Source organism: Podarcis erhardii, assembly GCF_964252035.2.
Source record: "Podarcis erhardii genome assembly, chromosome: 2".
Classification (NCBI taxonomy): domain Eukaryota; kingdom Metazoa; phylum Chordata; class Lepidosauria; order Squamata; family Lacertidae; genus Podarcis; species Podarcis erhardii.
In genome coordinates this window covers 114,033,828-114,058,697 of record NC_138498.1, presented here as the reverse complement: position 1 = coordinate 114,058,697, position 24,870 = coordinate 114,033,828, and the positions used below count along the sequence as shown (strand labels likewise).

General features: G+C 47.1%; 1 protein-coding gene across 1 annotated transcript in view; it reads right to left on the bottom strand.

Annotated features, from left to right (window-relative positions):
• The window catches only part of LOC309336545 (von Willebrand factor A domain-containing protein 7-like), a 43,765-nt gene extending 24,188 nt beyond the window's left edge, over window positions 1-19,577 (bottom strand). Inside the window, exons 1-6 of the mRNA XM_081852481.1 lie at window positions 19,185-19,577; window positions 17,564-17,686; window positions 11,045-11,224; window positions 9,870-9,945; window positions 7,416-7,504; window positions 350-514 (exon numbers count right to left, since the gene is read on the bottom strand). Coding sequence (XP_081708607.1) covers window positions 350-514; window positions 7,416-7,504; window positions 9,870-9,945; window positions 11,045-11,224; window positions 17,564-17,686; window positions 19,185-19,467 — 916 coding nt within the window. The 5' untranslated portion in view covers window positions 19,468-19,577. The remainder of the gene's footprint in view (window positions 1-349; window positions 515-7,415; window positions 7,505-9,869; window positions 9,946-11,044; window positions 11,225-17,563; window positions 17,687-19,184) is intronic.
• Between the last annotated feature and the right edge of the window lie 5,293 nt (window positions 19,578-24,870).

Genomic DNA, 24,870 nt, shown 5'->3' with positions numbered 1-24,870 from the left:
ACCACAGGAGCTAAAACCACCAACCATGCTACAAGGACTAAAATAAAAGCAAGATCATAAGTGGCCTGGAAGATAGAAAAAAGTATGAGCTTTGTGCTGAAAAGACAACAATGTGGGCACCGGCGGAGGAAGAGGGGGGCAGGGGGAGTGCACCGCCCCTGACAGCGCGATCCTGGTGGGGTGCCAACATGGCTGCCTCCCACCCACACTGGGTGCCATGCCCCTGCGGGTGGCACGCCATGCCCCCAAGGGTGTGCGCCAGCCACGACCCCGACTGCTCTCCGCTTCCTGGTGCTGGAACTCTGCCACCGAATGTGGGTGTCCCTATGGTTTTGACTGTGAACCATACCATCTCCTACAAAGAAGTCCCTTGTGGCTTGTATTGCCAGTTCGGCTGCTTGTTGATGCAGCTGATGATGTGGGGAGAGGCGGGGGTCATTTGTCTCCTTGTTGATCCCCCCCGTGGGAGAGAAGTATTGCAGCGGATCGTTTCTTCCACCATGTCCACATTTGCCTACAAAGACAATACAGGAAATAATAATAAGCTGGACTGGATCAGAGCAATGTTGCATCTATGTACGTTATATATATATATATATATATATATATATATATGCTTTCGTAGATTTTCACGGGTACAGGAATGCAGGTTTTGGTGTCCTCGGGTGTCTTCCCGTGTAAAAGTTGGGGTGTCTAGGCGACGTTTCGACGAGGTCTCACTCGTCATCTTCAGGCTGGTGCTTTCGGCTTCTTGTTACAGTACAGTACAGCCATCTTCTCAGGAAAACTCTTCACAAAGTTCAAGAGGTCAAGACACAAAGACTTTAACAACTAATCCACACCTAATGACCCACCTAAGTGGTACTCAGGATATCACTCAAGAAATCACTCAAGATATCTCTCAAGTAATTAAGGAACAAAAGAAGAAAAGGCACACTAGCCTGGGAACTTCCTCTCTGCCCAGAACATTGGAGGCTATACACCACACCCCCTCTACAGTATTTATAGGAACTCAAACACTGAGATCCTGCTCTGTTCCAGTAACAAGAAGCCGAAAGCACCAGCCTGAAGATGACGAGTGAGACCTCGTCGAAACGTCGCCTAGACACCCCAACTTTTACACGGGAAGACACCCGAGGACACCAAAACCTGCATTCCTGTACCCGTGAAAATCTACGAAAGCATATATATATATATATATATATATATATAATACAATAAAAACAAATCCACAATAAATCTTTAAAATCCAAAGAAATATAAAATGCAAATATAAGGCCACTAAAATATGTCTCTGTATGTTGATACTATTAATGGATAAGTTGGAATTTTAATCTGTTTTTTATTATCAATTCAGGTAGGTAGCCATGTTGGTCTGATGCAGACAAAATAAATAAAAAAAATAAAAAGTTGCCCAGTAGCACCTTAGAGACCAACTAAGTTTGTTCTGGGTATTGTACATGCACACTTCTTCAGATACCAAAGAAGTGTGCATGCACATGAAAGCTTATACCCAGAACAAACTTTGTTGGTCACTAAGGTGCTACTGGACAATTTTTAAAAATTTTATTATCAAGTTTCTGTAAATTTGTGGCTCTTCTTAGAAATGACCACCCCAACCTAACATAAAAAGATACAATATAAATCACAACTATAACCCCTCCCCCAACCACCATATCACGGAGGCTAAAGTAATCTGGAATTTGCCCGTCTGGTTTCCAGTACAGTACTAGAGCTATCGCTCCATGCGGGGCTGCCCTTGAAGCTGTCCCAGAAACTCCAGCGGGTGCCGAATGCTGCAGCGAGGCTCCTCACAGGGTCTCTGCCATGGGAACATATTCACCCAGTGCTTTTCCAGCTGCACTGGCTCCCGGTGGAGTACAGGGTCAGATTTAAGGTGCCGGTCTTGATCTTTAAAGTCCTTCACGGCCTAGGACCCTCATACCTACAGGACCGCCTCTCCCGGTATGTCCCACGGAGGACCTTAAGGTCCATAAATAGCAACACCCTAGAGGTCCCAGGCCCTAAGGAAGTTAGATAAGCCTCAACCAGAGCCAGGGCCTTTTCAACACTGGCTCCGGCCTGGGGGGTGTTGTGTATTGAGTCAAAGGATTTTATATCTGTATTATTATTGTCTGTAATTGAATTAGGGTAAAGTAACTGCCTTTTGGTTCCAGAGGGTACAGCTACTATTGGTTCATTTAAGCTGCTGTATTTGGATCCTCTGTCTTATTGGTTGCCTCCAAAAGGCAGGACTGTGATTGCCTGATATTGTTCCCTCCAAAATGTATCCCTTCTAGCTTGTTCCCTGTCCCTATAAATGTAGCTCTCCCCTCCTCAGGTTTTAGTCTTGTTGCTTTTAATAAAGAAGTGTTACTAGAGAACTGTCTCCAGCATATTATGTCAAGAGAGCTGAAATCACAAACCCCACGTCACAACAACTGGCGACGAAGGTGGGATCCGGAATGCTGAGGAGCGGTTAAACGCAGCCCTGCCTCAGAGTCCGGATTGTAGCTAAGAACAAGACTCACTGGCCGGCTGAGAAGACGACCCTGCCCACAGGACAATGGAGAGTCCAAGGGTATTGGAGCCCTTCCAGCCATCAGAGCCCCACACGTGGGAAGACTACGTCGAACGCTTCGAGTTCTTCGCAGTGGCTCAAGGGATCACCGATGCCAGCAAAAGAAGGGCCACATTCCTGAGCTACTGTGGGCCTGAGACCTTCAAGCTGGCTAAGGCATTGCTTGCCCCAGCGAAGCTAAGTGAGACATCTCTCAAAGATATTCTTGCCTGCCTAACAAGCCATTTAGCGCCTACTGAGACCAAGATGGCCCGGCGGATGGAGTTTCATAAGAGGCAGCAGCGTGCTGGGGAGTCTGCATCTGCATTTCTAGCTGAACTGCGGAAGCTCGCTCAGCACTGCGACTTCCAAGATCTGGAAGAGACTCTTCTGGATCGGTTTGTCGGTGGTCTGAGCAGCAAGAAAGCCAGAAGACGCATCGTGGCTAAAGAAGTGGTTACCCTTGCTTCAGCCTTGAAGGAGGCCACTGCCACGGAGAATTATGAAAGAGAGGAGCTTGATGCCAGTCGCAGGGCCCCTAAGCCACAGATAGAAGTTGCGCATGCCATGGACGAGCTAGAGGCTACTCCGAGCCAGAGCCCAGTCCGTGGGGTCGAGTCAGTGCGTCAGGCCTGCACAGTGCACAAAGATCACCGAGGCAGGTGCCCTGGTTGTGGCGGAAACTATGAGCGGAAGAGTTGTCGTTTCCGGGATGCTATGTGCCGGACGTGCGGAAAGACAGGTCACATTGCCAGGGTCTGTAGATCGGCGGCGTTGGGAGCGACAGGAGCACCTAGACTGGAGCATCGCAGATCGCCCACAGCAAACCATGTTCTAAAGGACTGCCACTACGTAACGGAGATCAACGGGAGGGTCGTGCAGTTTCCAGCGCAAGGCAAGGCACACGTCAAGGTGAAGATTGAGGGTCAGCTGTGCGACATGGAGGTGGACTCCGGATCTGGATTCACTATCGTGTCGGACCAGACCGTGAGGACATTCTTCCCCAGGGGTAAGTTGCCCCCTCTGGAGCCCTTCCCGGCAACTTTGCAGTCATACTCAGCGGGCCGCATCCATGTCATGGGAATGTGTGCCGTGAGAGTACAGTTCGGGGACAAACAGGCGGTACTGAAACTGGTGATTGCGAAGGGCAGTCGCCCCAGTCTCCTGGGCACTGACTGGTTCCCCGCCCTGGGACTGAGTATATCAGGGCTTAATTCAATCCAAACCTGCCCTGAGATGAGCGAGGCATTATGCAAAGAATTTGCTGGTCTCTTTAATGGAAAACTGGGTTGTTATAAAGGGCCCCCAGTTGACTTCGAATTGGACCCTGGGGTGGCCCCAATCTGACTCAAACCAAGGCGAGTGCCATTTGCACTGCAACCCAAGATTGAAGCAGAGCTGGATAAATTGGTCAAGCAGGGAGTTCTCTCACCCGTGGACTCCGCTAAGTGGGAGACTCCAATCGTCACGCCCCTTAAAGCAAATGGGGAAGTCAGGATCTGTGCTGATTACAAATGTACTATCAATAAGGCACTCAGGGGAAACTCATACCCCATTCCAGTCGTATCACATCTGTTGGCTAAACTGGCTGGGGGCAAGGTGTTCGCCAAAATTGACCTGGCACAAGCTTACCAACAGCTGCCAGTAACCCCACAATCAGCGGAAGCACAGACTATTGTCACACATAAAGGGGCGTTCTGAGTTAACAGATTACAATTTGGAGTTTGTGTGGCCCCAGGGATTTTTCAAGGGCTCATGGAACGCCTGTTAAGAGGTCTGCCGGGGGTCTTGCCATTTTTTGATGACGTTTTGATTGCTAGAAAAGACCCACAGGAACTGGTTGCGCGTGTCCGTGCAGTGTTGCTCAGGTTCAAGGAGGTGGGGTTGCAACTAAAAAAGGAAAAATGCAGTTTTGGGGTGCCAACTGTGGAATTTTTGGGGTTTAAAATTGATGCATCAGGCATCCACCCCACAGATGCTAAGGTTAAGGCCATCATCGAGGCTCCACGACCACAGAACAAGACGGAGTTGCAGTCATTCCTGGGACTTATTAACTTTTATCATTCGTTCTTACCCCAGAAAGCTTCGGTAGCTGAACCATTACATAGACTGTTGCAGAAAAAGAATGTGTGGCAATGGGGGCAGGAGCAGCAGAAGGCTTTTGACTCCTTGCGAGGAATGCTGAGTAGCAAGAGCGTCCTTGCTCATTATGATGAATCGAAGCCGCTGGTCCTGGCATGTGATGCCTCTCAATACGGCCTGGGGGCGGTGCTGAGTCATAGGGAACCGGATGGGTCGGAAAAGCCCATCTCTTTCTATTCCCGTACGTTGTCGCCCACGGAGCGCAACTATGCTCAAATTGACAAAGAGGCGCTTGCAATTGTGGCAGGAATCAAAAAGTTCCATGATTATGTGTACGGTCACCATTTCTCCATTGAAACGGACCACAAACCACTGTTGGGGTTGTTCAACCCGAACAAACAAACGCCACAAATTCTCTCCCCCAGAATGTTGCGTTGGTCTATATTCCTGAACGGGTTCCAGTACACCTTGACCCATGTGCCGGGAAAACGGTTGTGCCACGCTGATGCGCTGAGTCGATTGCCCCTTCCTGGCGGGAGCAATGAGGATCCTGCTCCAGCGGAGCACATAATGATGCTGGAAACACTTCCGGGGGCTCCTGTAACGGCTACTGATATTGCTGAGAAAACGAGGAAAGATGCTGTTCTCTCCCGTGTGCTCACTTGGGTGGGGAGGGGGTGGCCAGGTGGTCCGCATGAAGACAAATTCAGGCCTTATGCGACAAGGCAGCACGAGTTATCCATGCATAAGGGTTGTCTCCTGTGGGGAGATAGGGTGATCATCCCAGCACCACTGAGAAACAGGGTTCTTGAGACGCTTCACATGGGACACCCGGGAATGGTCAGGATGAAGTCGCTAGCCCGATGTTATGTGTGGTGGCCTGGAATGGACCAGAACATAGAACAATGGGTACGAACATGCAAGGCATGCCAAGAGGTGCGGCCAGAAGTGGCCAGAGCACCAGTTCACTGGTGGGAGCAGTCCAGATCTCCCTGGAGCCGGCTGCACTTAGATTTTGCTGGGCCATTCCAGGGGAAGGTCTTTTGGGTTATCGTCGATGCATATTCCAAATGGTTAGAAGTGGCGATGGTCCCTAGCATGGCATCAGCTGCCGTAATCAAGGTGTTGAGGCAGCTGTTTGCAACCCACGGGTTACCTGAGACCATTGTATCAGATAATGGGGCAGCTTTTGTATCCCAAGAATTCAGGGCATTCTTGGCTGATAACTTCATAAGAGGGGTCACATCCACGCCCTTTCACCCATCCTCCAATGGGCAGGCGGAGCGCATGGTAAGAACAGCCAAAGAATCCATTGCGCGCTTAATGGAGGGTAACTGGTCAGCTCGCATCGCGCGAATGTTATTTTTGCAGCATGCGACGCCGTGTACTGCGACGGGCAAGTCGCCAGCTGAGCTGCTCCTGGGTAGAAGATTGGTAACGGTGTTGGATTATGTCCACCCAGATAAAATGCCAAACCGTAATTCAAGAGCAAACCCCCAGGCTGAGACTGACACAACAAGGTATTTTGCCCCTGAAGATCTGGTCTGGGTGAGGAACTATTCACGAGGTTCGCGGTGGGTGGCTGGTGTGGTCACCCGGGCTAGTGGACCTGTGTCCTATTACGTGACCTTGGAAAATGGGCAAGTTTGGAAGAGACATATAGATCAGCTGAGGCGCCGGGCGCTCAGCAGGGAGGAGTCTGATAATTCATCCCTGGCTAACGACGCAGAGCTGCAAGACCAGAGTGAAAATGGCCCAGAGGTGCAATCACCAGGGGCTTCAGCAAATGAACCAGGGTCTGCTAGTCCTCAGGATGACGAGGTACAGGTAGGGGACCCCGAGATGTCTGGGACTCCATCTGTTCCTGACGAAACCCCTGTAGCAGCCCCCCTACCACAGGTGACACCCAATCCAGAACCGGCAACACCTGTTGTCAGGAGATCAAGTAGAAGTTGTAGGACCCCACAGTACCTGAGAGATTACGTCTGCTGTGCTCACTAGGGGGCGAGGGGTGTTGTGTATTGAGTCAAGGGATTTTATATCTGTATTATTGTTGTCTGTATTTGCATTAGGGTAAAGTAACTGCCTTTTGGTTCCAGAGGGTACAGCTACTATTGGTTCATTTAAGCTGCTGTATTTGGATCCTCTGTCTTATTGGTTGCCTCCAAAAGGCAGGACTGTGATTGCCTGATATTGTTCCCCCCAAAATGTATCCTTTCTAGCTAGTTCCCTGTCCCTATAAATGTAGCTCTCCCCTCCTCAGGTTTCAGTCTTGTTGCTTTTAATAAAGAAGTGTTACTAGAGAACTGTCTCCAGCATATTATGTCAAGAGAGCTGAAATCACAAACCCCACGTCACAACAGGGGGAACGCTCTGTCTCATGAGACCAGGGCCCTGCAGGATCTGATTTCTTTCCGCAGGGCCTGTAAGACAGAGTTGTTCCACCTGGCCTTTGGCTTGGAGCCAATTTGATTCCCTCCCCCTCTTTCTTTTTTCTTTTCCTTTCTCCTCCTGCGATGAGGTTTCAATGTTTTAATGTTGTATTTTAATTTTGTTTTTAAGTTGTATTCATTCAATTTGTTTTTATTATTGATTGTTAGCTGCCCTGAGCCCAGCCTTGGCTGGGGTATAAATAAATTGATAATAATAATAATAATAATAATAATAATAATAATAATAATAATAATAATCGTGCATGTATTAAAATAAAGCAAAAATGGGGGACAACTGGCAACAAAACAAAATAAACTCCAGCAATGATCTCTGGCCTTACCTTTGGGTTTGGAAGTGCACTGTCCTGCTTTGTACCCACTTGTGAGCAGGTCATTCACCACAATGTTTCCATCACATGAGAACTGGCCTCTGTCAAGCAATGTGGAAGTTGGTAAATGTACTGTTTTTTGATTACCGGTAATTTATTTGAGAGGAGGGGAAGGCTGCTCAGCACTATGACAATTCACCCCAAACCACATTTGATATACTTTCTAAAGATTAATAAAATCATCATCATCATCCAACCAGACCAAGGGCTGTGCACTAGGATTCATTTTTCCAAATACTGTATTTTCTGGCGTATAAGACTACTTTTGGAATTTTTGGACGTGGGTGGTGTCCAAGGGCTTGCCGATCAGAAGGTCGGCGGTTTGAACCCCCTCTACGGGGTGAGCTCCCGTTGCTCGGTCCCTGCTCCTGCCAACCTAGCAGTTCGAAAGCACGTCAAAGTGCAAGTAGATAAATAGGTACCGCTCCGGTGGGAAGGGAAACGGCGTTTCCGTGCGCTGCTCTGGTTCGCCAGAAGCGGCTTGGTCATGCTGGCCACATGACCTGGAAGCTGTACACTGGCTCCCTCGACCAATAAAGCGAGATGAGCGCCACAACCCCAGAGTCGGTCACGACTGGACCTAATGGTCAAGGGTCCGTTTACCCTTTACCTAAGACTACTTTTTAACACAGGAAATTCTTCTCAAAAGTCGGGGGTCGTCTTATACGCTGGCTACAGCAGCAGCTCCTGCAGCAACTCCGCACCAAAGGACAAAACGACAGCAAATTAAATCAGTGGACACCAAGCTCTCTAGATGAAGCAGAAATACGCTTGAAAATTGGCCCCAGAAGTCCCCCCAATCACCAGCAACAGAATGACCCTAACTGCTCCCGGTAGTAGACCACGTGGTCCAAAATGGTGGCCTCGCGTTGCCCCAACAACTAGACACGTGGCCGCTGCCTCAGCCCAAGCAGCCCCCGCAGTAAAAGAAAAGGAAAGGCTCATAACAAAGGCAGGGAACCAACAACAGCATTAAGCGCGCTCCCGGCCACTGGGAAGTGGAGCAGATTTCCAAGCCGGACTGGAGACTGGGTTTTTAAAAAAAAATTTATTTGGTGTGCATTGGAAGAGGGGTAGTCTTATACGGCGAGGATATCCCAAACTCTATATTTTAACTGGAAAAGTTGGGGGTCATCTTATATGCCCAGTCGTCTTATACGCCGGAAAATATGGTACTAAATAGTTGAGAGAAGGTATATGCCAGTGTTTTGGGCAGGGATGGGGAACTTGGGATCCTTAGACTTTGTTGGATTAAACTCCTATCATTCTTGACCACTGGCCTTGCTGCCCGGGGCTGGCAGGAGTTGGAGTCTTAATAGCAGATAAAAAATTTCAGGAAGTATTGAAGCCATGGGGGGTGGGGAACCACAATTTTTCCTGTTTCCCCCAAGAAAAAACACACCACAATTTTCAGGGGGAAAATACAATATTTTTTAAAAAGCCCTCTTGACACTGTTGGCCTAGATCAGGCTTCCTCAACCTCAGCCCTTCAGATGTTTTGGGACTACAACTCCCATGATCCCTAGCTAGCAGGACCAGTGGTCAGGGATGATGGGAATTGTAGTCCCAAAAACATCTGAAGGGACGAGGTTGAGGAAGCCTGGGCGAGATGACCTTTGGTGTCCGTCCCATCTCTACAGTTCTATCATTCTATGACATGGCAAAAGTCATTTTGTAACTTTAGGAGCATGGGACGCATTAAGTATAACTTGGTTTTACCATATGTCTGAAAGATTAAAAAGTAGAGTTTATTTAGACAATAGTTACGAATTGAATTCATCCGCTTTACATTTTTGGGGGCACAAACGGGTAGGGGACGTAGCATCTCTTTGGGTTTGAGGAGCATAAACAGAGGAGTTTCTGCGCTTAGAAACACAGCACAAAAGGAAGTATGGATGAGCCCTCTCTCTCAGTGGGAGACCACAAAAGAAAGGAGGAAAAAAATTAAGGTGCCACAGAGTTAAACAGGGAGTAATGCTCCTTTGTTGCCACCAACTCATGCGCCAACAATAGAACAATAGGTTCAACCACTTCTCAGTAAGCCTGAAATAGAGTCCTGCAGTGATTTCATGCTCTTTATTGCAGCTTGTAAAACAGTGATGGAATTTCCCTCCAAACCTCAGGCTTTTATATACATTATTTACACAATGAGTCCCGTCTGATTGGCTGATTCTGCTTCTCTCCTGGAGTCTGATTGGTCTTCTCCTGCAGGCCTATCAGTTGTTGCATTCTACGAACCTACCAGCCTAATAGGCTGATTAACTCCCTCCTGGAGCCTGATTGGTCTTCTCCTGTGAGCCAATCAGTTGTATCATTCTAGGATCCTACCTGCCTATTGTTCTAGGATCCAAGCTTAGTACATAGCAAAGCCCATGGAAGGAGGTGAGGGGAGAATATGAGACTTACCCTGGGAGCCTTTTGCAGTTGTCACAGGTCTTCTTAGAAGCAGGAGCAACCGGGAAAACAGGACTGGCTGGGTTTACTGTAGAACACACAGGAAAGGGGGAAAGATGCTGTTTTAGCAGAGACATCACCTTGCCAACAAAGGTCCATATAGTTAAAGCTATGGTTTTCCCAGTAGTGATGTATGGAAGTGAGAGCTGGACCATAAAGAAGGCTGATCGCCAAAGAATTGATGCTTTTGAATTATGGTGCTGGAGGAGACTCTTGAGAGTCCCATGGACTGCAAGAAGATCAAACCTCTCCATTCTGAAGGAAATCAGCCCTGAGTGCTCACTGGAAGGACAGATCCTGAAGCTGAGGCTCCAATACTTTGGCCACCCCATGAGAAGAGAAGACTCCCTGGAAAAGACCCTGATGTTGGGAAAGATGGAGGGCACAAGGAGAAGGGGACGACAGAGGATGAGATGGTTGGATAGTGTTCTCGAAGCTACCAGCATGAGTTTGACAAACTGTGGGAGGCAGTGGAAGACAGGAGTGCCTGGCATGTTCTGGTCCATGGGGTCATGAAGAGTCGGACACGACTAAATGACTAAACAACAACAACAACAATGAACTTCTCTTAAATCTGTAATTCAGCAGCTCAGACAGATTTATCATGATTCTGTAAACTGATTTGAGACCACAACTGGAAAAAGCAGGCTATGTGTTTTAAAAATTGGCTTAGTAAAAAATGCAAAAGGTTCTTTGGGTCCCTTGGCCGATTCCCATTGACTAGTTGGAATGAATTTGTCTAACTCTGTAGGATGGTCAAACTGGGCAGTGTCAAACAACAGCATTAATGATTGCAAAAAAAAGAGAAGAAGAAAAAAGAGAGAGAGAGAGTAATTTTACCATGATTGGAATAATTTAATTTTTTGAAGGTTCAGTATCATCAGCTTCTTTTGAGCTTTCTAAGTTGTCTTAGATTTAATCGAAGGTTACCAGATTTTTTTTCAATGAATCTGGGGACACTTTTCAACTTCAATGGATTTTGTATGGGGACTGATTTGTAAATCTGGGGACTGTCCCCGGGAAACGGGGACGTCTGGTAACCTTAAATTTTAATCAACAGATTTTATGACAATTCCCATCTGAAATCAACATCCAGCCCAAGGAGGGAGGTTGCCATTGGGACTTACATAGGTGTTCGTAAGGTTTGTCTTTCCCCAGCTCAACCCAGTTGGTGTTACTGTAGAATTTCTGGAGGATGTGAAGAGCTTTTCCAGCACTACGGCGAGCTGATTCCAAAGCCGACGAGCTCACGGGGACTTTCAGGCTGGCCAGCATAGAGTTCTGCAGGTTTCGAAGTTGGCTTATACCTGGCAATCAGAAGAATTTTAAGAGAGATTAAAATAAAAGATCAGAATTTGTTTATGTATGCCACAGCCGCCGCGAGAATCCTACTGGCCCCAAAATGGAAAATACAAGATTTACCAACCATCCAGGATTGGCAGGTGAAGATGACAGTTTTTGCAGAATTTGCCAAATTCTGACAGGGAGGATCCGGGACCAAGAGGACCAGAGATACAATAACAATTGGAGTAAATTTATTGAATATTTAAAGGAGAACAGCAAAAGCTTAAAGACACTAGCAGGACTGGAATAATACCTTCAATGTAAAATAGTAGAGTTATGACAATAATATACGCAATAAGTATGTGACGTATATACCAGCTGCTGAGAGGGAGAGAAGTCAAGACTCAGCAGAGTCAAAGGGATTATACTGTGATAATAAGGATTGTTGGAAAAAGGATTATATGGAATAAAAATGTCTTTGAAAAAAGAAGAAAAATGCTTTAAATCAACATTAAATAAAAAGAAATAAAATAGAAGAATTTTAAAAACCCCAATTTCTCCTGTGTCCCCTGAAGTTGTATTCATTCAACTTGTTTTTATTATTGCTTGTTAGCCGCCCTGAGCCCGGCCTTGGCTGGGGAGGGCGGGGTATAAATAAAAATTATTATTATTATTATTATTATTATTATTATTATTAAACCCGTGAAACACCAGATTCCCAATGGGATGCTGTTCCCTCTTCCCTGGAACCTCTTACTCCAGAGATGGTGACGTTGTGGCCTTCAAATGCTGCTGAGGCTCAAATTTCCGTCACCTCTGAGCGCTGTCTGTGCTTGCAGGGACTGATGGGTGGAAGAGGCCAACAATCTTTGACGGGCCACAGGATACCCCTCCCTGTTTTGATCCAAGATTGGAGGTATGCTTCGCTGTAGGCTTGGTGATTTGTAATTTCAACGGTTCTGGCATCTGGGTGGGTCAAGAGGCTGTAGTTTGGGGGCAGGGTCTCTGTTGGTCACTGGGAGCAGAACTAATCACAATGACCGCTCCCCGCCTAAAACGGGGGGCGCCCTTTGCGTGGACGTGTGCAGCCCCTAGATCTGGAGCGGCTACAACAGCACAGGCTTGGCTTTGCCTTCCCTCAGGTGGGATACCTGGAGGTCTCCGCCTACCTCAGTCAGTTGTCCAATCCCACCTGGGGGAAGCGTTGCCAAGGAGACCAGGCCAGGTAGGGGAGGGATTACCTGCCCACACAATAGAGGGAGGATAATAATAATAATAATAATAATAATAATAATAATAATAATAATTTATTATTTATACCCCGCCCATCTGGCTGGGCCTCCCCAGCCACTCTGGGCGGCTTACATAAAAACCAAAAATACAGTAACATATCACACGTTAAAAACTTCCCTGAACAGGGCTGCCTTAAGATGTCTTCTGAATGTCAGGTAGTTGTTTATCACTTTGACATCTGGTGGAAGGGCGTTCCACAGGGCGGGCGCCACTACCGAGAAGGCCCTCTGCCTGGTTCCCTGTAGCTTTGCTTCTCGCAATGAGGGAACCGCCAGAAGGCCCTCAGCGCTGGACCTCAGCGTCCGGGTAGAATGATGGGGGTGGAGACGCTCCTTCAGGTATACTGGACTGAGCCCGTTTAGGGCTTTAAAGGTCAGCACCAACACTTTGAATTGTGCTCGGAAACATACTGGGAGTCAATGTAGGTCTTTCAAGACCGGTGTTATATGGTCTCGGCGGCCGCTCCCAGGGCTATTGACTTACCTGGGAATCCTCACTTGGCTCCAGAGCTTCTCCCACCCTACCCACCCTCAGTTAATGTCTTATTCTGCAGGTTAACTTTTCTTCACAGGTTTTGCAGGTTAACCTGTCTCCACAGGTATGCGGGCGCTGCTACGTTAAGGTCACTGTTAAAGGGCTGGAAAGGAATTTCCCTGCATTGGCAGGTTTCGCCTTTCCCGTAGCAAAATGTCACAACTTTGGTGGTATCAGGCCTTGGGCGGAATCCTTTAGTCCATCTTCCTCTTTGCGGCGGCGATACCAGGGTTCCCCGTTAAAGGGGTTTCTGAAGGGAAGCTTTGACTGTACGCTGAAAGGTCGTCATTGCTCTCCCCTGCGGCGGCGGCGGCGTAACGGGGGCAGCTATCTCTGCTTGAACATATGTTCTCCAGAGCCGGCCCATCCCCCCCCCCCACACACACTGGATAACCCTGATGCTCCCTAGGTCCCCGGCTGGGGACTGGGGAGGGAGAACGCCCAATGCCTGAGCCAAGGTCTACCCACATTTGAAATTTAATAAAGTTGTGTCCAATTTAATCCCATAGCACATTGTCTTGAGTCGTTATTCCACATGATGGGGGGGACCGCGCGGGATCTGGGGACTCCGCCTGTCCACGCAAAAGCTTGAGTCCCAGGGCTGGACTAAGATGCTAGAGCAGTCCCAAGGCTGCCGTGTGACATTTTGCTACCGAGTTAGTAGGCAAGATGGTTTCAAAACCCACCAGGCTGGCAGCTGAATTACAGTGGTACCTCGGGTTACAGACGCTTCAGGTTACAGACGCTAACCCAGAAATAGTACCTTGGGTTAGGAACTTTACCTCAGGATGAGAACAGAAATTGCGCGGCAGCAGCGGGAGGCCCCATTAGCTAAAGTGGTACCTCAGGTTAAGAACGGTTTCAGGTTAAGAACGGAGATCCAGAACAAATTAAGTTCTTAACCCGAGGTACCACTGTACTTCTAATCTGGTGAAGAAACCTCCTCTGCCACCTCACGGACTTCCATGGCAGGCCTTGTAGCACACGCCTTGCACCCCAGCCCTCAGTAGCTGCTGCCCAAAGTGGCCGCCTCCCTGTGGGAACTGTAGCACCATGAGGGGAATATGGATCTCTTAACAACTCTCAGCAGCTGTAGCAAACTACAGTTCCCAGGATTCTTTCTGGGAGGGGGGAAGCCATTGCTGCTAAGATGGCATAATAGTGCTTTAGCTGTACGTTGTGGATAAGGCCCAACAGTCAGTGGAATCAGAACCAATGCCAGGCAGAACTATTCTCCCTGCTGACGGGACCTAACTCGAAGGGTTCAGTTGCCTTCTTTCGTCGCCACTGGACATCACCCCGTTTGGCTTGCCTAACATTCACTGCACACTTTCTCCCTCTTTCCCACTTGCCTTTTCACTCCATTCCCTCCTTCTGGCCTGCCGCGGTGTTTGACAGCCCCAAACACTTAGAATCATAGAATCATAGAGTTGGAAGAGACCACAAGGGCCATCGAGTCCAACCCCCTGCCAAGCAGGAAACACCATCAGAGTACTCCTGACATATGGCTGTCAAGCCTCTGCTTAAAGACCTCCAAAGAAGGAGACTCCACCACACTCTTTGGCAGCAAATTCCACTGTCGAACAGCTCTCACTGTCATAAGGCATCGTTTCCAGGCCTTTGACCATTTTGGTTGCCTTCCTCTGGACACGTTCCAGTTTGTCAGTGTCCTTCTTGAACTGTGGTGCCCAGAACTGGACACAGTACTCCAGGTGAGGTCTGACCAGAGCAGAATACAGTGACACTATTACTTCCCTTGATCTAGATGCTATACTCCTATTGATGCAGCCCAGAATTGCATTGGCTTTTTTAGCTGCCGCGTCACACTGTTGGCTCATGTCAAGTTTGTGGTCAACCAAGACTCCTAGATCCTTTTCACATGTACTGCTCTCAAGCCAGGTGTCCCCCATCTTGTATTTGTGCCTCTCATTTTTTTTGCCCAAGTGCAATACTTTACATTTCTCCCTGTTAAAATTCATCTTGTTTGTTTTGGCCCACTTCCTGTCCTCGTTCATACAGCTTCCCTCTTTTCTCTCTGCCTCGTCTCCCATCTTCTCCCCTAGCCTCTGCAAAGAAACTCTGTTAGTTTAAGCAGTGTTTTAATGGGTGTGGTGCATTACAGTGGTACCTTGGGTTACAGACGCTTCAGGTTACAGATGCTTCAGGTTACAGACTCTGCTAACCCAGAAATAGTACCTTGGGTTAAGAACTTTGCTTCAGGATGAGAACAGAAATCGCGCAGCAGTGGCGCGGTGGCAGCGGGAGGCCCCATTAGCTCAAGTGGTGCTTCAGGTTAAGAACGGACCTCCGGAATGAATTAAGTTCTTAACCTGAGGTACCACTGTATGTATTATTTGTATGGTACCGTAAGGTGCATTGCAGTGCATTTGACGGGGGACCATCTTCATTCTGGTCCGCTGAAGTCAGTTTAACTGTCACTGGGGGGATCAACTGACAGACAACGAGGGGCTGGAGATAGTACTCTCAGTATGCAAAAGGATGAAAGAACTGCTTGTTCTGATTGGTGGTTTCCAGATTTACAATCACCTCCTCTTTGTTGTCTACTGCTATTATGCTTAGATTCAGCTTTGGATATGGCGATTCCTTTTATGATCAAGTCCTTGCCACAAAGGGAAGGGACAACCTGATCGTCAGCAAACGTAACAAAGCCAAAAGCTCTGAAGGGTTTCGGGATGAAGACACCAACCAATTCTCCATACGGGGAAGAAATTCCAATTTGTTTTTGCTTTGCACCCCCCCCCCCCAAAGTTATCATAGCTGTGTAACTAAATAGTGGTATTTGCCTATTTTATAAATATTGATTTATTTGCTTTTTATAGTTTTGATAACTAACAAAACACAATAAATCCTGTTTTGGAGTTGATTTGTCTGGCATATTTATAATTTTGCTTGATACGGACTTTTTAAAAAGTTGACTCTGTTTTTTTTTCTTTTTACCATCTCTTCCTGTACTGTTTTTTAAACTATTCATATTGGAACATACTCTTTGTACCTGTGCCATATAGAGACTGGCCAGAAGAGAGGAATTGGGGCATGTGTGAAAACAAATGCAGAATGCGTCAGTGGAAACTGCCTACAAGTCTTGGAATAAAGTGATCAAGGTCTTGCTTCTAAAAAAAGTATGTTCTGCTTGCCCTTCTGATATTTATCATGTTTTCTAAATGCAGGAAATTTTCAGTGATGATTAGTCTCTGAAGGCAGCCCTGTTTAGGGAGGTTTTTAATATTTAATTATTAAATTGTATTGTTTTTAACATTTGAATGGGAGCCGCCCAGAGTGGCTGGGGTATAAATAATAAATTATTATTATTATTATATAAATGGACAGAGCTCATCTGCAGTCAGGTCTTTGGTGCAAAATGACCTTAATAGATTGGAGAACCGGGCCCAAGCTAACAAAATGAAGTCCAACAGGGACAAATGTAAGGTTCACAAATATAAGATGTGGGACACCTGGCTTACTAGCAGTACATTTGAAAAGATCTGGGGTCTTGGTGGACAACAAGCTTAACATGAGTCAACAATGCGATTCAGCGGCAAACAAAAGCTAACGCTCTTCTAGGCTGCATCAAGAGAAGTATTGTGTCCAGAGCAAGGGAAGTAATAAAGGTAAAGGGACCCCTGACCATTAGGTCCAGTCGCGGATGACTCTGGGGTTGGGGGGCTCATCTTGCTTTATTGGCCAAGGGAGCCGGCGTACAGCTTCCGGGTCATGTGGCCAGCATGACTAAGCCGCTTCTGGTGAACCAGAGCAGCGCATGGAAACGCCGTTTACCTTCCCGCCAGAGTGGTACCTATTTATTTACTTGCACTTTGATGTGCTTTCAAACTGCTTGGTTGGCAGGAGCAGGGACCAAGCAACGGGAGCTCACCCTGTCGCGGGGATTCGAACCGCCAACCTTCTGATCGTCAAGTCCTAGGCTCTGTGGTTTAACCCACAGCGCCACCCGTGTCCCTAAGGGAAGTAATAGTCCCACTCTATTCTGCCTTGGTCAGACCACACCTGGAATACTGTGTCCAATTCTGGGCACCACAATTTAAGAAGGATGTTAAATTGTAACGTGTGCAGAGGAGGGCAACTAAGATGGTCAAGGGTCTGGAAACTGAGCCTTATGAGGAGAGGTTGAAGGATCTGGGAATGTTTAGCCTGGAAAAGAGGAGACTCAACTCGAGGGCTATCCCATGCAAGAGGGACAACGCTTATTTTCTCCTGCTCTGGAGGGTCGGACTTGACAGTAAGCGCTGTTCAGCAGTGGAACAGTCTCCTTCAGGAGGTGGTGGGCCAGCTTGGGTAGGTGGGCAGGGCCACACACCTGTCAATCACTTACCAAAGTCGGGGGATGGGGAGAGGGGTCACAGGGAACACATGGTTGAAGCAGGACCCGGAAGGATAGCACGTCCTGCTCGTTGGCAAAGGGTTCAGTCCTACTCTCTGTGGGGATCTGCACTCCCAACACATCACCCCAAACATCGCTCCGTGCACCTTCACCCCACAAAAGCCACACCGCCTCTTACTTTGGACAATCTTTTCGCAGTAGAAGAAGTAGCTGTTGTCCTTCTTGTGGTCGGTTTCCACTTGATTGTTCGCATCGACAAGCTCCTGCATGGCTTTGAGTAACCGACTGGGAGAGACGTCAGCTGTGCAAGAAAAAAGGGAAAGGTCCCATTAGTTTGGAACCACACAAATCTGCACATGAAAAGGCAGCTGCTTTTTGAAGTGGTCCTGATCCCCAAGGCACTTATGTGCGCAAGCAGAGGTGGATATGCTCTGCTCCCTGAACTGCATGTGGACCTCAGCCTAATTTGATGGGAATACCAAGGAACGGGTGGGGTGGGGTGGGGGGAAACAAGGGAAAGGAGGTGGCAGAGGTAAAGAAAAGGGGGTGGCATGGAGAAAGAAAAACAGAAGGGCGAAAGGGTAATAGTAAGAAGAAATAATAATAGTAATAGTAATAATAGTAATAATTTCTTAACATATACCTTGCCCATCTGACAGGGTTTCCCCAGTCACTCTGGGAGGCTTTCAACAGAATGTAAAAAAAACACAGTGAAACATTAGATACAGTGGTACCTTGGGTTACAGGCGCTTCAGGTTACAGACGCTTCAGGTTACAGACTCCACTAACCCAGAAATAGTACCTCGGGTTAAGAACTTTGCTTCAGGATAAGAACAGAAATCGTGCGGCGGCAGCGGGAGGCCCCATTAGCTAAAGTGGTACCTCAGGTTAAGAACAGTTTCAGGTTAAGAACAGACCTCCAGAACGAATTAAGTTCTTAACCTGAGGTACCACTGTATTAAAATCTTTCTGATACAGGGCTGCCTTCAGGTGTCTTCAGAAAGTTGTATAATTGTTCATCTCCTTGACATTTGATGGGATAGTAGGAGAGATCCACATGCTCAAATCTCCCCTAAGATAAGTGGGATTTAGTGACTACTTAGGGGTGGGAAGCTGACAACCAGGTTTTTTTTAGATCTCTAGGGTGGGTGGAGGGATGCAGGTGGCACTGTGGGTTAAACCACAGAGCCTAGGACTTGCCGATCAGAAGATTGGTGGTTCGAATCCCCGCAACAGGGTGAGCTCCCGTTGCTCAGTCCCTGCTCCTGCCAACCTAGCAGTTTGAAAGCACGTCAGAGTGCAAGTAGATAAATAGGTACTGCTCCAGCGGGAAGGTAAATGCCATTTCCGTGCGCTGCTCTGGTTCGCCAGAAGCGGCTTAGTCATGCTGGCCACATGTACGCTGTACGCCAGCTCCCTTGGCCAATAAAGGAGATGAGCACCACAACCCCAGAGTCAGACACGACTGGACCTAATGGTCAGGGTTCCCTTTACCTTTTGGGTAGGTTTTTAAGAGGAAAGGCTCAGACTGGCAGCTGTGATTCCCAGGTCTGTTACCAGGGGCCAGAAGGTCTACTGCGTTAGAGCAGTCTGCAAGGACTTCTGGGCTCTGTCAACTGACATAGACGGGAGCAATGAGACCATGCATTTGTGGATCCAAGTCTCCTGGTTCTGCTGGGAAGCAAATGAGGTCAAAATCCTAGCAAGAGGAAAAGCTGTCAATCCTCTGCAAAAGCCACGAGGTCCAGTTGCATTGGGCGGCAAGGAGAAGTCTTCACGCCCATGCCTTCTGAGCTTACCTTTGTAGAAGGCCTTGAAGAGCCGAGTAGCATCCAATGGCTTCATATTTTCCAGCTCTCCTGGGGCCACAGGTGTCTTCCCAGGCAACGGGTTCCTCTCCATGTAACGGGCGACAGCCCGCAGCACCCCTGCTGTCGTGATGTCAGCATCTGTGAAGACTGCCGGATCTATACCTCCCGATTCGTGGTTGGGGAGGAATCCGCTCACGTTGTCCAGGCAGAAGAGCAGGGAGAGCAGCAACATGCTTTGAAGCTGGGTGGAGGGGGAGAGAAGGGAACACATCTTCTGCAGATGTTCTGCAGTGTGCTCCTCACCCAGCTTGTTAAATAGCTGAGCCTGCACTGGAACCTCTTATCTATTCAGTCTACTCCCTCCTACTTATTGGCAGACAGATAGAATTTCTGGGGAAAACCTGACTCCCAACTCCCATCTGGGGAAGGGCCCTAGCTCAATGGGTCTGGACCTCTGGGTCAAGCTTCTTATGCAACATATCTTAGGTTCCATCCCCAGCATGTCTAGATAAGGCTGGAAAACAACTCCAGCTGATGCCCTGGAAAACCCTTGCCAGTCTCTTCTGAGCTAGATGAGTCAATTATGCAGATTCCTGTGTTTATTGATCAACCACCGTTCACCACAATCTCCCAGATAGAAAAGGGAGAGGTGCCACAATGAGAGTCAATGTGGTGTAGTGGTTAAGAGCGGTGGACTCGTAATCTGGTGAACTGGGTTCGATTCCCCACTCCTCCACATGCAGCTGCTGGGTGACCTTGGGCCAGTCACACTTCTCTCTGAAGTCTCTCAGCCCCACTCACCTCACAGAGTGTTTGTTGTAGGGGAGGTAGGGAATGGAGAATGTTAGCCACTTTGAGACTTCTTTGGGTAGTGATAAAGCGGGATATCAAATCCAAACTCTCCTTCTCTTTCTTTCTTTCTTTCTTTCTTTTTTTCTTCCCTATGAATAAATATAACAGGACTATCAAATGTCCTGTAAAATGTGCATTGTTTTAAAATTTATTTTTATGACTTTATTTGCATTGCTGTTCTTCTTACAGGTTAAACAATGGCAAGGAATTCTGGGTGCAATGCTGCTCATACACTTGGTTTTTCGCCTACCTCGTAGCAAATCGTCACAACTTCTTCGGCATTGGCGGTTAGGCAGTGGTAAGGGTATTGTTATGTAGATGAAGGGGGGAGGAAGCGCCATCACCTGCCCCACATACTGAAGGGTAGTCCGATAAAGGATTCCGGGGTGTGTGTGTGTGTGGCCCTATCTGAAGCCTATGGAGGTGAGGGCCTAAGGCACGCCCCCAAGCGGTGACCCTGGGGCAGTTCCTAGTTGTTGTGCATCAGCAGGACTCCCCCTACTGGTGGTTAACCCTAGGACCAATGCCTAAGCCAATACCGCTCTTACCTGTAACCAATAAAGTTGTGGCCATTTTTTGCCCATTAACCTAATTAATGGTGTCTTGTGTCTTTATTTCCATCAGGGGGAGGCGGGAACTTTCCACGCAATGTTTGCCTGTGCAACGTTTGAAGAGATGAGACTCCAGCCCCAGGCTTCACTTATGCCTTTGCAGAGAATATTCTTTCAGGCGTATTTCAAGCTCTAAATATACCCTCTGGGTTCTGCCCCTGGGGACAAACCACACATTAGGTTTAATGCCTCGTTTGCTGCTGTCCCTTTAACAAATTGCAGGCAAGGGGGGAAATCCCAATTCCTGCGAACTGCAGCTCTGAGTCCCTTGTGCCTGTAGTTCTTTCATTTAGGAAAACAAACATGATTGCATAGCAGTGTGTGCCTTAATCAGAATGTGTAGCTTGGGCCCTGTTTGGTGTGAAACGCCCTTCACCTGCAGATACTTTGGCCCGAAGAAGAGGCCAAATCCATGCAGGTCTTCAGCCAAGTCAGTTCTTCGGAAAAAGATGTTTACAGCAAAGTGAGTTCAAGATTAAGGTCATGTCTACACAGCAAGGGGCAACTTTATCAGTTTCAGTTTCTTATTTTTCCAATCGTAAGTTCAACTCTCCCCAATTCCACATCAGCATGTATGTACTTGTATGTACTTTTGCTTAATTTACACACTTTTTTTACAAAGCACTTTTCCCCTGATATAAATCATTTTTGTCTGTTATTTTCATAAATTTATGCATTTTTAATTATGCACTTTGCCCTAGTATATTACATGGCCAGTAGTATATTACATGCCCTAGTATATTACATGGCCAGTAGCGTAGGTAGCCGGGGGCAGGGTGGGGAGGTGTTATGAGGAAAAAACTGCTCCTTTTCCCTTATGGGGTACCCAAGAGCCCATACAGAGTCCTTTTGTAGGTTCTCTATCGGTAGGAGGAAATAACAGAGACCAACCAGAGAATATTGAGAATCAAAGCAGCTAGTAAGCCTGATCTTTATTAAAGCTGTTGCAACAGGGTGCTCCCCCACACGCTCAAACTCAGGACAAAAGGGAGAAACGCGCTAAGAGGAAGGCATGCTTGGCAAATCCACACCGTGATCAACTCCTGCCCAGAAACCTAGGTCCCCACTGTGGAAGGACGTGTGGATCCAGAATTGGCCTCCACAGTCGCTTATGGTAAAGGTAAAGGGACCCCTGACCATTAGGTCCAGTCGTGGCCGACTCTGGGGTTGTGGCACTCATCTCGTTTTATTGGCCAAGGGAGCCGGTATACAGCTTCCGGGTCATGTGGTCAGCATGACTAAGCCGCTTCTGGCAAAACAGAGCAGCGCATGGAAATGCCATTTACCTTCCCGCCGGAGTGGTACCTATTTATCTACTTGCACTTTGAGTGCTTTAAAACTGCTAGGTTGGCAGGAGCAGGGACCGAGCAATGGGAACTCACCCCATCGCAGGGATTGAACTGCCAACCTTCTGATTGGCAAGTCCTAGGCTCTGTGGTTTAACCCACAGCGCCACTCGTGTCCCGCCACTTATGGACTCACTGTTAAAACCGTGTTTATGGAAGACAATCTTACTCAGCTACGAGTGATCGAAGAAGAAGAAGAAGAAGAAGAAGAAGAAGAAGAAGAAGGAGGAGGAGGAGGAGGAGAAGTGAAACAATGGAATTTGCTCCCACATGAGGCAGTGATAGATGCTGCCTTGGCTGGCTTATAAAGAGAATGTAAGAACATAGGAAGCGTCTTCCGGATCAGGCCAATGGCCCACCTGGCCTAGCATACTGTTCTCGCAAGACCAGCCAGATGCCTTTGGCAAACCTGCAAGAGAATCTGGGGTTTGTTTTTTCAGTGACACATCCAACCTTATTTGGGAACCTTATTTGCCTTTAGTGCTGTGTTCCCTTTTGGGAATCAGATGCCTGTGGCAAAAGTGGGCCAGGGGCAAAAATGTGAAAGTTACTTTCTACTGTAGTTAGTTTGTACATGTGATTTTACCCCCTCCTTTATTCTTCTCCTAGGCAAGCCAAAGGCACTATCAGGATTCAAGAGCACCATTTAACCTAGCAAAAGCACTCCTTGCAGGGCCAGAAAAGGCTATAGCTGGGCAGAGGGTGTGACTTGAGGAAAGGTCTTGAGGGTGGCCCTAATAATAATAATAATAATAATAATAATAATAATAATAAATTATTTGTACCCTGCCCATCTAGCTGGGTTTCCCCAGCCACTCTGGGCTGCTTCCAACAAAGATACAACAAAATGTCACACATTAAAAACTTCCCTGAACAGGGCTCCCTTCATATGTCTTCTAAATGTCAGGTAGTTGTTTATCTCTTTGACATCTGGTGGGAGGGCGTTCCACAGGGCGGGTGCCACTACCGAGAAGGCCCTCTGACTGGTTCGCTGTAGCTTTGCTTCTCGCAATGAGGGAACCGCCAGAAGGCCCTCGGCGCTGGACCTCAGCGTCTGGGCAGAACAATGGGGGTGGAGACGCTCCTTCAGGTATAGTGGGCCGAGGCCATTTAGGGCTTTAAAGGTCAGCACCAACACTTTGAATTGTGCTCAGAAATGTACTCTGAGCTTGAGGTTCCATACACCTGTTCTCCAAGGTTGAGCTCTTCAAAGAATGGTTCTGTAATTTTGCAGAAGAAGGTGGATGTGAGTGATGCTGATTGGCTATTGCTTCTGACATCAGCATGATATATATATGTGCACACAGGAATACCAGCCCTCAGTCCAAGAGGCAAGCACATAGTGTAAAATTAAAGTTTATGCAATTAAAGTGCTCTGTTGCCCCAGCACAACAAACCCACTTTTAAAAGAGAGATAGACTTTCCGTGGTTTGGAAAGTGAAGGGGGGGGGGAGCCTTGAAAAGCGTGGGAGGGAGGCAAGCGGGATCCTTAGTTTTACAGAAGCAAATTGAGGACTATAAATTGAGGCCTTTTATGATTGAATCTAGAAAAAGCCAGATTTTGAGGATTGGATCCCGGCTTGGACTGAAGAAAGAAAGTTGGAAAGATCCCTCTATCCAGGGATTAATCGACTTTTGGGACATGGACTTGGATTTGGAGGAGACTGAAGTTTTGGGGGCCTTTGGATTTGGAGGAATCTTGAAACACGTCCTGAAACACTTTATTGACCCTAGCTTCAACTATGGAAATTTGGCTGAACTGTCCAGAAGGAATAAAAGCATTGTTAGGATGGAGTTTTCTCGAGATTTGCTCTCTAGCATTAAAGAATATGAAGAAGATCTGCAGAAGGGACCTGGAAAAGAGTTAAGAGCCTCGGACATAAGATCTCCAGGTTGATAGACTATATGGAATTGACAGAAAGGACTGGCAGAATCTGAAACCAGGGAGAGGAGTTGATGGAAGAAGATTGGAAAATTTAAAGTTTATATATAGAAATATCGCAAAATTAATGAGTGATAGAAAAATGGTGGATTTAGCAGAAATGTTATAAGGAGTTAAGCATATATAAGTATTTTAGTTTTAATGTTAAAATAAGGTTAAAAAAAACATGTTATATGATAGAGAATAGAGAAAGATGGAAAGGATTTGCTGAAATAACTAGTAGAAGTGGAATACAAAAAGGGAGGTGAGAGGAGGTCGAGGAAACAAGGGAATGAAAGAAAGAGTATCGAAAAGGGGGGATGTATTTTTTTTAAATTGTTCTTGTTTTGTTTTATTTAGGGCTAGGGTTAGAGAGTGGGTTTGGTTTAGTTTAGTTTAATGTGTTTAGTTTAATGGGTTTAGGTTGTGTTTTGTATTGTTTATATATTGTATTGTATTGTCTTTCCCCCCCTTTTTTCCCTTTTGTTTTTTCTCTTCTGTCTTCTTTCCTTTTAAAAGTAATAAATATTATTTTTTTTTTAAAAAAAGAAAAGCGTGGGAGGGAGGAATGATTAATGAGAAACGGTGTAAACACCCAGCAAGAAAACCGGGGTGCTTATTGTTGTATAACCTCTGTAAACAACTCAAGATGAAGGCCGCCAGATGCAATCTAAGTTCCCTGTAAGCTTTGTGCAAGTAAATCAGGAGGAACGCTTAATAAACAGGTCGTTTGGAGGGACCTATACAGTGGTACCTCGGGTTAAGTACTTAATTCGTTCCGGAGGTCCGTTCTTAACCTGAAACTCCCACTGCTGCTGCTCTGCCACTGCACGATTTCTGTTCTCATCCTGAGGTAAAGTTCTTAACCTCAGGTACTATTTCTGGGTTAGCGGAGTCTGTAACCTGAAGCGTATGTAACCTGAAGAACTGTAACCCGAGGTACC